General features: G+C 38.3%; 1 protein-coding gene across 3 annotated transcripts in view; it reads right to left on the reverse strand.

Annotated features, from left to right (window-relative positions):
- The window catches only part of LARGE1 (LARGE xylosyl- and glucuronyltransferase 1), a gene marked incomplete at its 5' end in the record, with an annotated part of 198380 nt that overhangs the window by 128302 nt on the left and 52732 nt on the right, over window positions 1-17346 (reverse strand). For all 3 annotated transcript variants that reach the window (XM_082311169.1, XM_082311170.1, XM_082311168.1), the window contains 2 exons: window positions 7237-7319; window positions 13525-13826. In XM_082311169.1, coding sequence (XP_082167295.1) covers window positions 7237-7319; window positions 13525-13826 — 385 coding nt within the window. The remainder of the gene's footprint in view (window positions 1-7236; window positions 7320-13524; window positions 13827-17346) is intronic.

A 17346-nucleotide genomic window follows, 5' to 3' on the forward strand; every position in this document is an offset into this window, starting at 1 on the left:
GTTTGAGAGATACCCAAGTCTTCCAGAGGGAGGCTTGGGAGTCCCTCACTTGGGTAACAAGGAAGGGTGGCATGGCCTTTGAAGAATTTTAACAAGCAGCTGAAGACACTGAAGTTTGCTAGTGGAAGTTGAGTGGCATGAAACTGGAAAAATATGATGCTCTGGTTAAAGAAAAACCTGACTTCTTTCTGTTGTGAAAGTAGATCAATTTATGAAAAGGATTTCAGTGCTGTGGTTTCCTGCAATAGCAGGGGAATTAACGAGATGACCCACCAGGTTCTTTCCAATTCCCTGAGCCTCAGGACTTCAGTGCAGGACATCTATCTTTCTTAGGTTGAAGGGAACCTGGAATTGAGACTCAGAGAAAGTGATGACCAACACAAACCTCCTCTTCCCTCATTCCAAATGTAGAGGTGGACTTCCTTTGACTTCAACTTCTCTAACTCACTCAAAGCACAGCTGTGTGTTGTGTTTATTTTTAATGTATATGTTATCCCATTTAACTCATTTTCCACTGGGTATGTCAAGAGAGGGAAAGAACCACACATAGCAGAGATTGCTTATATCTTGTACTGCTAGAAAGCACTATACCATAAACGGTGACAGTATATGCAACTATGGAATAATATAGGTCAATATATGACAATTTTGATAAACTTCTCTTAAAAAAATACTAGGTTTTGGAAAATTCCTGGTAGTCACGTGAATTCGTATGTTTGGAAGTCAAGGTATGTCCTGGGTTTCAGAACAGCCAGCCCTTGAACTCTGAGCCCCAGGTCTTCCAGATTCCTCACTATAGAAGCAGGTATTGAAACAGCCAGAGAATTTCTCCCATGGTCCAGAAATCACTTAATCTCTTTTACTTCAAAGATTTGAACATCTGCATTTTTACCAACTACAACTTTTCACAGTTTCTGCTACATGGAAAATCCTGACGTGCTAATGTCTTAATGAGGAAGAATGCCTTTTCAAAATATGGGTATTTCCCATCAAGTGGAAACTCAAGATTTTAACCACTCTATTTAGAAAACTGCAAATCTTCATATACTAAATTATTTCCACTTGTCTTAAGATTAGAACACTATCTGACAAAGTAAACCATACGTAAAGAGCACACATTTGTTTTTCTAAATTGCTTTCCTCAAAAGTGAATGAAAAGAGATTCTGGCCAAGATCTTCAAGCATGGATGCTTAAAATATAGGCACTTAGGCCTAAATATAGGATCTTAAATGAATGTTCGCATTTTCAAAATTGCTGAGGTCCTATAAAGTTTAGTAAAATTAAAAGAAGTCAGTAATTTTAAAAGTCAGGCTATGAATTTAGGAGCCTATTCCAAGGAACCCGTTTCTATATATTTTTTTTTATCATGATGTCTTATTTTTACATTTCAAAACTTCTTATTCTTCATTAGAGTTTTGATCTGCTTGCTCAAGCATTTGTGGCCCATTCTTTATGAATAGCCACTGCCACAGAGTTAAATACAAAAATCTACCATTGAAAAAGGGAGCAGTGAACCAAGACTCACTCTTCCCTTCTGTATTATTCCATAGCTCAATTGTTAGCAATTCAAAAAGCAGCTGCTTAGTTGCACAGTTCTCTCTCTGCAACAGAGGAATTTTATTTTCTAAGAATATAAAAAGGTCAGTAGCCCAGGGGGTTTATTTCCAAAACCTATACTTTATTAAGGGAAGCACAACAAGGTAATACCTTTTATATCTGTAACAAATGGTTACAAGAACTTCAAACAGAAATTATAAAAGGCAGCTTGGGAAATTTTTTTTTTTCCTAATGCCCATATGACAATCCTTCTCTCATACGGGGAGAATTTTAATGTGAAAATCATTACAGATTTTTCATACCCCTTCACATCCAGTATTGATTAAAATGGTCCCCAAACTATTGGAGACATCTTAAAGATGCACTAGCTGCCTCATTCATGGATCTTCTTGTTTTGTGTTAACTTATAGAAGCACTTTGGGAAATAATAAGAGAATTCACAGGCAGATTTTTTTTAAACATTGCTTTCTTCATTAAGCTTCCATTGTTAGGACAGCTAGAAAATACACAAAGAAGTGTGTATTATTGATGCATCTATATGGATCAGAAAAACCAGTTCATGGTTTATAGTTTTTGCCAGAAGAATCTCCCACAAAATAGACTGACACATTAGAAAAATTGGAAACAATGACAGAGGTTTTAAATTCTCAAATTAACTCCATTAAGACAAAGCGATCTCCATGGAATACAGCCATTAGATTACATAAGCTTTAATTACCAGCCAGTGTTGACTTGTGACTTTTACTTGGAAATTACATGTCATTCTTTTTATTTAATTTAGATTTTCATTTGGTTTGCCTTATTCTACTTGTTCTAAGAAAAAAAGTTTATTATTCATACAGTAATCTATAACACAGGTCAATATCCTAATCTTAAAAATGCTTAGACATATGCTTAACTTTAAGGTTATAAGTGGCCTTCTTAAAGCAAAGAGGCTACTTCGTATTAGAAAGCATTTTTCTAGTTGACTGGTTTCGTTTACACTACAAAACCCCATCACCACTACTATGCCACTATTGCTGTTGGATAGATGGAGTGTACAGCTAAAGAAGTAATGATAACAACTTCTCCAAAGAGGAGGGCCTAACATAGGCGGAAAAAAAAAAGCAGTATTAGCTGGCACAAAAGAGAAGTTAATTTTTCACAGATTCTCAGGTTGATCTAACTGCCAGCAACATGTTATAATTGTGTAATTTTGGCCTTTCTTTGTTCCCAAATGAAACATGCTGTTTCGCATGTCTTTGGAAAAGATAAGAGTACATTAAAAATCATTTTAGCTTGTACTCAAGTTAAGACTACCCAAGCAGAGACAGAAATGATCTTTGCAATATGAAACTATAATCCATGGGCTGTTTCTGTGGCACTCTCAGCTTTACAGTTTTCAGAAATGGAGTAAAACATTGAAAATGACCAATATAACTTGGACCAGTAGTTGCAAAAGTTTCAAGTTATTAGCCACAGGATGCTGCTTCAGTTTTGAAAAAGAAACACAGATGCTTTTTGCATACTACTATATGCACCGTTTCCAAAAGCACTTCTATTTAGTTTTGCCCATTTGACCCAGTATCTTTAATTTTTAGTGTTTAGTCTTTTGCTTTGGAAAAACTGAAGTTAAGTTGCATTTAGGACACAGTTGTATGAGCTTGGCTGTGTTAAACTGGCTCAGAGAGAAGATTTTTTGCCCCTGCAACAGATTTATAAAATCTGTCATAATTAGGAACTAAATGCCCAAGAGAGGAAAGCAGGAAAGTTGCAGACTAGGACTAAGTACTCATTCTACAAACTTCCCTCTGTTCTGCACTGCCAATGCACATTTATCACAGTCTGCAAACCCTGCACTATCCCAGCTCTGCTGAGTCTCCTCCTGAGAACAGACTGTCAGTTGTGTCAAACTGGGTGTTAAAAGCTGCTGGAATTTTGTGGCTTGAGCATACGTTTTCTACAGACAAAACTAGAATCAAGCTCCTTTTCCAATGGGAATGAAACGCATTTCTGAACTATCGTGTTCTTATAAGGAATGAACCACACCACCTCTTCCCTCTCTTCCTCCCACTCTCTGCAACTTGAAGACAGATATAGTTTCTCAAATGGTTTGAACAAGTAGCTTGCCTAAGTCTCACAATATATATGGTATGACTAGAATTAGAAGCTTGCTTTTTTAGACTGGGGGAGAGCTGAAATGTTCAATATGCAGGATTTGCTGTACATTCATGCAAGAGAGAAGAGACAGCACACTCCATCTATGGAAACTCCTGTAGTTTTAATTCTTAATGACCTAGCACACCTGCTGTTTTGTGTCTCTCTATCTAGCACTCTAGCTCAAAGCTGGGCATGTAACAAATATGTTAATGCATGGAGGGAAGATGACTAGACTGACATGGCCTCCTATTCTCAGAATTTTTCTGTTAGAGAAGTAGGGATTCCCTACAGAAGCAGGGAATTTAGGTACCTCTTTTTATATCAAAATGCACAGATAAGACATGCTTTAATTAATAAACTAGATGGAAATGCTAATAAAAGCACGTGACATCTCCATGAATTCCAGACAGATTCACTGAAATCAGTGCTCTTACAACAAACACCAAGTGATGTACAACAGGAACACACGAGGATCTTAAGTGTGGTTGCTTTGAGAAGCCATTTGTTTAACCAGTAGATTGTATTCAGGGTGTTGCAGGGCAGGATTGAGGTGTAATGGTAGAGCTGCCCAAGGAGAACCCACACTGTGCCTGGCTACATAATAACAGCTGTGATTTCTACACAAGTGTCTTTCAATTACACAATACACTCTCTTACACTCTTGTTACAGGCAAATTCTGCATCTGCTATATCAGGTTTGGTTGAAGACTGATCATCAGAAACTTCAAAAAAAGGAAAAGAAAATTCTCTTTGACCATATGTTTGGAGGCATGTACATTTCTGTTCTTTCAAAACTATGTTTGCGAGTGAATGTGGTGATCCTACAAATGAAGGACCAGTAGCCTAACTTTAGGATAGAACAAGCAAACATCTTCACTGGAAACATACAGTCTCTTCCAATGTCTGTTTTGCTTGGCTTATTGGATAACGCCAGCTAGGATGCATTCCCTGGTGCACATTTAGGGGTTAGAGAAGAGACATTTCTATGACTGTTTTCACTGACGACCCTCAAGTCAGATGGTGAACTTGCTACTGATGTCATGAAGCATCCACCATCTGAATCAACCACCTCCAACTCTCCTAACTCATTCCTCCTAATGCAGTATCATGACCTGTCTCCAACTTTCTTTCCTACAATTCAATGGATCCTAGCAATTAAAAGAAGCTTTCTTTCCAACCACCATAATTTTTGAAGTGCATACCAGTCTCCAAGATAACATTGTTTGCACATAGCAACAAACGCAAGGAATCTTGGTTCTAAATCAATTTTCAGCTGAGTTTGTTGGTTTTTGCTGTTTATTCTCCAGCCTTCTTTACCACTGCCACTCCAAAGATAAACATCCAAGAAAGGAGCATTTCTGAGGCATGGACCTCTGCACATGTAGCTGTAGCATCAACAGATGCTTAAAAAGCCTGTGTTTTCTAGAAGATAAGGAAGAAATGCCTGCAAGAAGCTCTGTCTCTTCTTTGAGAACATGTTCCCTTTCTTGCGAACAATTTAATGCCTAGTGAGAAAAGCTAGTTCTAGGCAGGAATGGACTTAGATTTGTCTTTAAGTATGTTTTGAGCAAACAAGCAAGATAAGTTCTCTTGAATGTAACTAACTGTACTAAAGTTTCATTAGCTATACTGGATTTTATCTTGATCACCTCTGCTGAGCTAGAGAAATCCTTTGAGATGAGCAGTACTGCTAGCCAAACAGCAAATATGTTCTTGACCATGGCAAAATCCACCAGATTTAGAAATACCAATGTTACTTCCCTTTGTTTTCGTTTCATATTTTTAATTAAATGTATTTCCAAATTACATAACTCTGCCATTATATGGCAGAATTGTTTATAAGTTTGCTAATTGTTCAGATGAATGGCTTATGTAAAACAGGGAATTTTCCTTTAAGTAACACAAAAAGAGATTGTTTAAACCTTTGAGCTCTGAGATTCCTATTATTTACAGCACATTTGGAAACCTACAGAATATTAGTCTTCTTAAAATGGATGCATGTACTAGGACAGAAAAATGCTGAGAAACTAACCACTAGGATAACTCGTCACCATAAAAATGCATATTTGCAAGAAATCCCTTAGAAACAACAATCAAAATAGACAAAACACCCCACATCTTTGCGATATAAAGCCAGTTTACACTGAATAATTCAGAAGTCTGATTGGAAATAGTTTTAAAATTTAACATGATTTTAACATTCAGAAAAATTCTGCACAGAGCATGATACAGGTTTTTACTGCTGTTTTTGCTTTTGTTATGTTTATTTTAGCATTGTTTTTCCTACTCCTAGCCATCATCTAACATGAACATGCTACTTCTGGAAAAATTTGCAAAGGCTATGTGATGACAGTGAAAGTTGCTCTCATATTTTGGAGAATTTCCCCTCTCCACCTGCACTCTAGCCAACCTCTTAAAAAATATTTACTTAGTCTTTTTCCACATTGTACAAGGTGAGCATTTACATTCTTTTACAAAGCTTGGTGTACTAAAACCATCCTAAGGGAGTGATTACTAAGACTGTTCCAGCAGAGGATTGGAGACAAACATAAGGAGTAAGGTGGGGGACTGGAATGCCCCACTCCAGGTAGCTGTAAGAAGATACTAGCACATGACATGAACAAGAGTCATCCTCCCTGGTATAAAACATCATTCAATATAAAGCAGCATATTGAAACTACCTCCTTAGTAAACTCTTTACACTCTACGCAGGTTTTATTAGTCTATTTGTCCTCTTTGAGTCAAACAAACAGTCTGATTAGTCTCTCAGGTCCCTATTTTGATCCACTGTCTGCAACAGTGTTGGAAAAACATCTTTGAGAGACACTACTAAACTGGACCAGGGATATACACATATGGCCACACACAGTTTAATACCATTTCTCTTTTTCTGGAGCTGCTGTTTATTAAGGGAATTGGTTGTTTTGTCTTCACTGTACATTTATGCCTCTCGATTTTGGGATCTAACTGTGCTCCATGTGCTAAAACAAGGTTGCAAGGCCTTCTGAGGGGCTGCAAATAGCTCTTCCAAAGCCAGAATAAATAATCTTACTTTAATGAAATAATACTGACTATAGTAACAGGTTTACTTTGAAAAATAAATTTCTAAATGGGAAGCTGGGATAGTCAAATAACCAGTGTGTATTTATGTGTATGGCTTTCAAATTACCATCTATACCCGTGCCATAAACTGATACCAGAAATAGGCAAAAGGAATACAATGCTGTTATTACTATTATTATTATTTTATAACATTCAGGAGTGTGCAGACACTTTACAGTACAGACAGATACTGTCATTATTGCCACAATGCAACAGGAGTAGCAGGTGGATCTCTGATCCCTCTAATTCACTGTAGAAATCTTTACACAGGTGAATCTATTTCTGGTGGTCACAAATTTCGTACTTTCTTCCTTCCAAAGAAAAAGCAACCAGGGAAGAGAATCTGACTTTCTTTTGAAGTAAGAGAGTAAATGTAAAAAGAGCTTATTTACCCATAATCAGATATACAATAAACAAGAAAAGCAAGCTACCTTTACCTGTGAAATAAGACAGACTTGACAAGTGTGACAACATCCCGACTGGCATTGTACCCTGCACAAACAATGGCAACGTGGATGGTCTGTGGGAGAAAAGGAACAAAAAGAACAAAAATTAAAGCCTGCTCCTGCGTTGTATCATTCATTAAGGAGAGCACATACATGACAGTGCTATTATTTAGTGCGGCGATTGTTAAAGATCTGAGTGGGCGTTTTGCAGCTGTTTGCAGCCCACTTGAGGCAGTTTGTTAAAAACATCTTAATTGAGTTATAACACCATCATCATTCCAAAGTCATTACTATCCCTAAATTACATCAGATGTCTGAACAGAATTGCATTTATTAGCTAAGAGCATACGTGTGCATGTGTGTACACACACACATACCCATTTAGCAGCACACAAAATTCTGAGTATGCAAACAGGCAGACACTTCAACCTTCTGAACTGAAGTTTAAAATTATGTCTGATAATTAGAAGCAGATATGCTCTTAGAAATTTTGCATTATTTCCATCTTAAGGACAGCTATTAGGGAGAGGGAGACCAAGCTCTGATGGATGAGCATGAGTGGGACAATTGCTTTGCGAGGGACTGGGTGCATCCCAGTGAAAAGATAGGACATGAGCTGTGAAGGCAGGTGGTCATTTCCCTGCCTGTGACTACCAGTATGGGCTGTGCTGGGCAGCGTTAATGTGAAGTTAAATACAACCCCCCCACACACATTCTCCCCACCCCAGCGCCTTGCTAAATTATCACTTATTCTGTGCCTTCTTACCTCCCTTTTAATATGAGGCAGAGGTTTACTCATCTCTTCAAGAGGAAAGGGAAAACTGAAAAGGTACTACTGGTCATTATTATTATGGTAGTAAGTAATAATTTGAAAAATGCTGTTAAGTTACTCTTCTCTGGTTTTAAAATTAGCCATTGCTATTCCCTGGGGACAAAAGAAAATTAATCTTAGCAAGTTTTGACTCCAGCTTTCATATTTTTCTGGTTCTTAGTGGTCACAGAAATGAAGCAGAGTTCACCATGCTGGCAGCACAAAGCTGCGATTGGAGACACAGCTGTGAAACTGCAGGGAAGCCTCATTTGGCTTCCATTTGAAGCTTGGTTAGCTGGTTTCTCACACACACAGCTCTCATTTTCCACAGAAAGCCCACTACGCAGAGAACAAATGAGGAATTCTGCCTCCTCACATAGTCATAGATTCCCAAAGTCTGGCTTATAACAGAAGCAGATTTACACAAGAGGTAGCATGTGTCGTGCACATCTAAAGAGTCCATGGCCCCATCCATTAACATTGCCTGGTACAGGGCACAATTTGAATCATATAATTGGCATGGGGCTGTGCCATTGTGCAACCCCACATGAACATGGCAGCTGCCTCCAGCTCTAGTGTGCCTCACAGGCTAAGGCACATTGAAGATCTGAGTTTTTAAGAGGACTTGAATTAATAAGGCAACTGTCTGTCAAGAGAGGTGTGAGAAAGAAAAGATATTGCAGTACACTTTGGCAACAGCTCTGTGAGGTATTGAGCACTGTAAATTTATGTTAAAGTCAATGGGAGTTGAGCATGCTCAGCACTTCGCAAAAATTGTGTTTCTCTCTTGTGATAACAACAGGGGAGAACACAGGCTGCGTATTGACAACTTTTATTGCAGCAGTGGTTTGTACCATACTTATGGGCATGGGTTCCTGTGGGTACAGAGATTCCTGATGCTGCATGTGCTGCCTCCTCTCTGGTTGCCACCTGGTCTTTCTCAGGCTTTTGGAAGACCTAAGATCCTTCCCTTCAATGCCAATTAAAATCAAATTAACTGAGAATGGTTTCATGCCTGCTTTAAATACTTCACCTGAAGACACTGGACCAGACACAAACATTTTATGGGTTTTGACAGAATAGCACTGTCATACCACTGTCAACATAATTTTATACTACTTCTACTTGTCAGAAAAGCTCTCCCTCACAGCCTCTCTCTCCACCTTTCAAATCCCCACAAAATCAGAGTTTACTCTGTCAAGGACTTCCCGCATCTGTTCTCCTTTTCCTAAATCCCTTTGTTTCAAAATTAAAAGTATTCTTTCCTTGGCATCTTTTAGCAGGTGCTGTTGTCTTGCATGCTGTTTCAGCCAGGGTGCAGTGAGAAGACAGCACTTGCTGCTCTTCTGAATGTCCTCCAGTTCAGAGACACATGCATCCATATAGCTTCTGCTCAGCCTCTCTGTGGTGTTTGATACTATTTATCACTTCTATTCCTGCCTGCAATCAGCTCTAGGAAAGTGCAATAATCCTCAAAGAGAATAGAAACCGAGTCCTTTTTTTCCAAAGTTTTTGCCTGCAGCATGCTGCAAGACTCAGTCTGCTCTTCCTTTTCTTGATTCACTTTCCCTCATTATTTAACTGTTAAACAAAGTAGTGGGAAAATTGGTAAGTCAACATGAGCTCAACAACCTGAACTCTCTGCAGATATTTGCATCCTAACAAAAAAAGTTTTATTTCCAGTTTTCTCCATGCTTGTCCCAAATACATGTTTGGATAGAGAGCAGCTGGCTGTAGCCAAATCCTGGCAAGACAGGGCAATAGTGGCTGGAAGAAGGAAGTACTTCAAACAACTTGCATCCTCCTGAGTATACTACTGTAAGCATCGGCTCCCAGATTATGAAACTGGTCAGCAGCATCACAGCTCTTTCAAACTCCTCATTTTCTGTCTGCAGATGGCTAGAAGATTGTATCCCCATCCCACCAGAACTGGACGCTGTGATTCACGCAACCTTCGGACTTGATGACTGCAGCTAACACCTAGAAGTGAAGCCAGATAAGCCAAGAATGTTCCAACTTCCACAACATGCAGCAGCCTGTCTGCTTGGTTCAACATGTTTCTCCAAACATCTCACACCAAGGCTCCGCATGCTACACTTGCTCCTCACTGTTTACAATTCATGATAATTCTAGTTGTCAAACTCTAGCTTGGATATTCAGAAGTCACCGTGGGACTAAACTGAGCTCCTTTAAAGTGTTTGTCCTCCTACAACACTCTCTTTAAATTGAATGATAGGCATGTTCAACACTAGTAGATGTTGCAAGAAGTCTGGACACAGGCCATTCACTGGAGCTGCTTTTAGACAGTGGAACTCAGTGCAGCAACAGACTGATGATACATCTTGCTTTCCAGACTCAGTGAATTATTCCTCTGCTTATACATACAGATATGAATAGCTAATCAAATCTGTGAAAGTTAATCAAGCTGTTCTTCCTGTATGCTGGGAATCAGGGACACAAAGAGAAGTATTTTTGATTTTAAATAGTTTAGGAAGCACTCAGGCCCAGGTACTGAAAGGCATTTAAGGAAGTTCTTTAGGAAAGGGAGTTTAGATAATGCAAGGTGCATGCTAACATGGTTTAGAAACTATTACTTTAGCCACTACAGACCAGGAACAACTGTTTCTGAAAGCAGTATTTCATATAAGTCCATTCTCGTGTAATATTAATGGGAAGAAAACATCCATAACCACATGAAGAACTGGGCCTTAGATCCCACGGTGATGAGGAGTATAAGGTGCCTAGATAAACAGATGTTATTTTTTTTCCTCCTCAGGCTACTTTTTCTAATGGTGAAATAATGAGCTTAACTAACTCTAATTAATTCTTATAGCTAAAAATAATCTTTGGTAAAGCATTTCATACTTCAATAATTTTCCAGTAGTACTATCCAGGCCCTCCACTGCAGTTACGTAATCCTTCATGAATAACTGTTGAATGTGGTTAAGAGATACTAGAAGCATGTTACAAAAATGTAAATATGCTACAACTGTTTCCCAGAGGCAAGTAACATCTGCTTTTCCTGTGTCCAGTGCTTAAGTTGGTGGCGGCCTGTTCTTTATGGCTCTGGAGCACTACACGCTTAACCCTACTGAGCAACACCATTGAGAATAGTAACAATACAAATACGCCTTTAAAAATGCTAACCTACTACATGCTATACTGCTAATTAACCATTTTCTAATATATAATCTCTTTTAAAAATATTTATAAATGCACACTTAATTCAAACTGAATTTACAGTTTATGGAGGCACAAGCTGGAAAGATACCGGGATAACACTGTAAGAAAGAGTCATATAATTCTGTTAGTTTCCATCAGCATTATGCTCTTCTTCTGAAGCCTGTTATTTGTGCCTGCGTCTGTGTAAGGACTACCCTTACTTATATTTCCAAGGTTTGTGTTAAAATTGCCTCCTACTGGGAAGGCATGACAGGGATTTGCTCCCTCCAGGGAGAAGGCACTTGGTTGGAACTCTGACTTTTTCTTGCAATATAATGCTGGTCCATTTCAAAACACCAGAAGAGCTCTCCTGTGATGCAATAGAGTAGGAAGCAGTGGCCGGAATGCAACAAACCCACTATTTTTTGATATAGATCACAATTATTATCACACAGATTATGCTTTATCAGATATTTAATGTTCATTCATTGTAACTGCATTTTCAAATGTTTTAATCATCACTAAAGACCATCCCAAATTAGATTCTGAAGTGACAGCTTCAGAAAATCTCAAAGAACTGCCTCAATGAAATAAACAACCTATTCCTATCTCTGTCTCCCCCAAAGCCCCAGTCTTCTTCTCAGGACTCTTGTCTAATTCTACCTAAGTTGTTGACTCTTGTTGTGAAATATCCAGGGTCAGAGACTAAAAAAGATTTAGTTTACACCACTGAAACACTGAAAACAGAGGGTGAATGCAGTCAAGATACCACTCACACAAACATGGAACCAGAATCTACAGTAATAGGACAAATGATGAGACCTCTGGCAAATCTGATAATAAGGAAGTTTAATTTTAACTTCCATTTCTATTACTGAATAACTGAATGAATTCCTTAAGAAAAAGAAGAAAAAGCTATTTCATTATCAAAATAGCATGCGGTGAGATAGGGGGTTGGCAAATAAAGTGAGGTTTCATATTTTATATAACCATTGCCTCCAGCACAACGCTAAACCCCACTGAGCAAGTAAACTTATTGGCGAAACACATTATAAACTGAAAGGCTACTTAAACTATTCCTCCTTTAAGCTGCTATTTTTGTGTCCCAAATTGGTTGCTACATTGAACAACCAAGAATCGAAATTCAGCTCATCACTGTGTGGCATGATAATAAGGGAGAAGTGAGGTCTCCTTATTGATGGCCTGAACCTTCCCTTATTAAAAGAAATGCCAAAATGCTTACAGGGAGGAACATCAGACCCTCATTATTGGGAGGAGGGAAAATGAAAACAGACTCCTCCTTTTCCCTCTCCTTAAAATAATGTTGGTTCCTTTTTCCACACTGATGTACAAAGATGTCCAACTGGAAAGCAATAATTCATTTTTAAACAATATTTGATATTTGCCCATTAAATAGACTTTATCTGAAGAGATAATTAGGACTTCTTTTCCACTTATTTTCTTTCAACTTTTATCTTCCCAGTGGCAGAACACAAGACAAAAGGTGGTATGGTATTACCCTCTTTGTAGAAATAAATGGAGGAATTATTTTTGATATCTTCACCAGCTGGGATTGGCACAAGGCCTTCAAGCAAGACCAATGTTTTGGATCTATCCATATTCAGAACTGTCATCATTCAGATATCTGACAACTAAATAGCTGGATGACATCCACAAAACTACTGGCATAAAACGGGGAAACCCAAACAAAACAACCCCCCCAAACTTCTTAGAAACAGATCTCCCGTTCCCTGCAGCTAACCACACCTCTTGTGCACGGCTCATGCAAAGCAGGCGGTTCCACATTAGCAACCAGATACACTCCTGAAAGGGACTCAAAAGCACAGGCCGGCTCCATAAGCCACAATTTAATTAATAGTAAACCCTGAACTGTTCTAGTACAGATGCACAAACAAAGGAATAAGGCTTTTCAAAGCACTGTGGTGCTTTCATTTAATTTAGAAACACACAGGGTCAGTTTGCCACAGGTCTTTATCAGCACAGCTGTATTGAAGTCAGCTTGGAACAAGGCTTTGATTTTTACACCAGGTTTGGGGACACAAGAGTGAAAAAGACAAAAAACTCTGATCAAATAATAACTCAAAAGATATTCAGGTAATTAAATGTTTTAAAGTTTTTTTAAAAAGAATAATTTCAAATTATCTAAAAAATTGCACCCAGTAGTCCTTTAAGAGGCTGGTTTCTGAGCAGAAAGTTTCAGGGGGAAGGAGATAGGGATCTGCAATGTCCTTAAAGGATTAAATCTATCAAGCTTTGTTTCTGGCAGGTTCCTTTTGTTTATTTACCTCACATTTTTCCACTGCTGGTTGCTGCCCACACTCGGAGCTGTTCCCTGCCACAATGCCAGCCCGTAGGCTCTCGCTGTCACCTGTCCCCTCTTCCATGGAGTAGGTTTTGGAGTGATTGCCACGGTGGTGCGAGGGGCTGCGACTCTGTGCCAGGCTGAGCTGCTTGCGAAGCACGCGGTTCTCCTCCTCCACCTCCCGCATGCGGACTTCCAAGCTCTCGCGCTCCCGCTGGCTCGACGCCGTGTACCGAGGACTGTGGGGCTGGGATTCAAGTGGAGACAGCGACACTGGCTTCCCATCTGCAACAGAAGGAAACAAAACACTTCTGTCAGAATATTCTTGAAGTTGTGCTTTCCTTTAATGTCAGCATTGTGAGGCAGGGACGTGTTTCAAATACAGCCACATTTTATGTAGACTTGGCACTTCAGGGCAATGCTTAAGTGCATAGTAAACTTGGACAAATGCTGAAGTTCTATGAGCTACAGGTCCTACTAATTTTAAAACCACACTAAAAGATAAGCACGTGTTTCTTTTGTTCTGGATAGGGCTGCCTGCCAGTCTCTAGTCTGGGAAGACAGTCAAGAACAGAAGGATTTAATTCAAAGACAATTAATATGTAGTTAAATATATTTTAGAAATCTATGCAAGACAAAATAATTTTCCTATTCTCCATGTCCTCCACAGTCAAACTACAGCATTTTGGTTACATTTTGTGCCAAACAGTAGCCCCAGCTGATTCACATGTGAGGAGCAGATGGTTTTTATTTAGCAACACAGTATCATGTGCTTGCTGAGAAAAAAGAGGTTGAGAAGGACAGAAACATTCAATACACATGTGAGTCAAATTCTGGAAAGTATTTTGGCTGAAAAAGACAACAAGGCAGTTTTGAAAAAAGGCAAAATGGTTCAATTCAACACCTTTAGCTGAAAAGTTATATTCCAGAAATATGAAACACTTCATTTTCACATTTTCAAAAGGTATCTTCCTTGTTCAAAACAGCATTAAAAAATGAGCTAGATGATATAAAGTATAAAAAAGACAAATTAACCTGAAACCAAGGTCCATAATCAAAGACAAGAATTGCAACACATTCTACCATCACTTCCCAGTACATTATTGCTACCAAATTTTACGGGAGCAAATAGGGATGCAGCTGATGTGTTTTCATCAAAGGAGACATTTTCACATAACTTTATTAAAGCTATATATATATGCATAGAGTACAAATGCTTGGAAGGTGGTGAAAAAAAACTCAAACTAAACTACTGTTCAAAAATGTTCAATTGAAAACAAATTTAAACAAAGCAAAGGACAGTGAGAGTTATCCACAGTGTCATAATTAGCAAGACATTCCTTTACAGTGAAGATACATGAGTATGTTATACTATGGTATTTCTCTGAAATAACTTTCTACCTGCATGTATTAAAAAAAAAAATTTGCTATTTAATAATTTTTCCAATGCAGAGAGTCCCTTTGACTTTATCAAACAAACACCCTGAGTGGTTTAGAAAATGGAAATCATGCGGTTATTGTTTAGCAGTTCTCCTTAACAAGTACCTTTCTCACCCTCTGACTCAAAACTATCTCCCTGCTATAAAGACAAGCTCATTGCTTGTTCTCTTCCATTGTTTCATATTTACATGAATGGCGAGCAGTCCCCTAAACTGAGCTCATGAAAAATCAGCTATAGAAATCAAAACCTCAATTCTAATTTCCATTGTTGAGTTATACAGGTGTATGCACTTCCTGTTATCTATATAAATAGCTATTCTGGTTTTAACACACCATTTGGATAGAGTATCTTGCATTTGCTTGCAGACTTCCTCCTGCAAAAATTTTCTTATTTATTATTTTTACCATTAGCAAAGCTTATGGATAAATCTGAGCTTGAAAAATGTCTCAAGACAGATTCTGAAGTTTGGCCACTGTTATTTTGGAACTTGAACACTCAAGCAAATAGTTATTAAAAATGAAATGACAGATTTGAAAAGCCTGAAAATCATGGCTGCAGCAATACAGAAATATCAGCATTAAGGACAGAGCCATGCTACAACCAGAAGTACAATAAAATACTGAGTTATCTTTCTCCATCCAGCTTGGAAGGCATGGAACTGAAACTGTGTTATTTCTCAGCTGCTGATATCCAAGCTAGGAAGACTAAAACTCATTTGGATGTGATTATATTGCATTCCTATTACTGGACAGCAAGACTGTATTGTGTAGACACTGTCAGATAAAAAGAAAAACAGCACCCCCACTCACTCATACAACAACCGACCCGTGTTATCATCAGACATACAATTACAATGCAAATCTAGCCAAAGACTTCACTGGCAATCGTAACTCCCTACTTGGTGAATATCCAGTAGGACACAGATGTTACCCATCTCTTCCTCTTCTTGTCACTGGATTCTGCTACCTTCTCTAATAATTACCAGAAAAGGTAGCAAGATATGGATGTAAATCTCAGAACAACATCCATCAAAATTTCAAAATATGGAAAAAATTTAGAATTCTCTTTAGCTATTCTATGGACATAAATCGATAGGTCATAAATGTTGCTTTGCCAAAATTAAAAATTAACAAAAAAAGATACCATTTTGTACATCTGAACAATTGTAGCTATATTCATGAGAACAGTTGAACTGTTTCTACACAATATTTAGAAAAAACAGCATAGTCTGAGAAAGGGACTGAAAGAAAATGCCACCTCACTGCCTCAGACTGGAAGCTGCAGCAACTAATGAGACCAGCTCAGTGTTTATGCAGCCTCAGCTTTAAACACCAGTAAACTCTGCTACTGTCTTCTCAGTAGTACATATTTCTGCTAGTATGTAAAAGGCAGTAAAGAAATCATGTCAGGAATTAGACAACCAGCTAGCTTCTTGATCTGAAATATATAACTAGTTGAAATGTATTGATTTACTATAAAAATTATCCATGTTTTGTTACAAAGTGCTAAGTCTAAGACATTTTCTGGGATGATCTCCTCAGGGTTTGTACTGCTGGACAAGTCATGTTTTGTTACTAACGTTGCTGATTCTTCTCAGGTGTTTCTTGATGTATTTGGTATATTCGTAACACCCCAACTGCCTGCTGCAAATGATAATATGACAATTCCAGGATCCATTTGAAATAAAAGTATAAAATCAAAAGTGAATTGAGTCTGATCTTAAGACTCAGAAATCAAATTATTTTTGTCATAAATGTTGAGATGGTCTAGCTCATAGTTTTTGCACACCTGAGGTTGGCAAGGCTGGTGGCAAGGTACTATTTGATTTAGTCCTATTACCAGACTGGACATGTGAAGATATTTTTACTTCAGTGAACATACAGACATGGCAAAATGCCTCTTGGGAGCTTCTGCCTAGTAGGTAAACACCAACACATGCTACTCTAATCTGCTTCCCACCAGTTTTCAAGGCAATGCAAGGGCTGTATGTTTTACCTCATCTTTGAAGAAGGAGTAAGTGGACTAATGTAAGGGACCACTAATATTTGATTGACTGTGTGTGTTGCTTGGAAGAAGAGTTAAACTGATTGCACTGCACTTGAGTTTTATAGTTTTAAGTAACTAGCAAGAATGCTCTGAGCTGATGTCTAGGCACTTTTTATCTAATCTAAATCAAAATAAAATAACACATAACGAGGTCTGTGTGACTTTGGGACAAAAGATCTCACAGGGAACACTGCAAGGAACATTGCTGTGCTCTGAAGCAAGCAGAATACTTTTGAATGGTGCAATAAATAATAATAAAACTATTATTTTTTATTCTTCATTTCGGGTTATTGCTCTATTTTTGGGCCTTGGCAGTCT

Source organism: Platalea leucorodia, assembly GCF_965183815.1.
Source record: "Platalea leucorodia genome assembly, chromosome: 4".
Lineage (NCBI taxonomy): Eukaryota > Metazoa > Chordata > Aves > Pelecaniformes > Threskiornithidae > Platalea > Platalea leucorodia.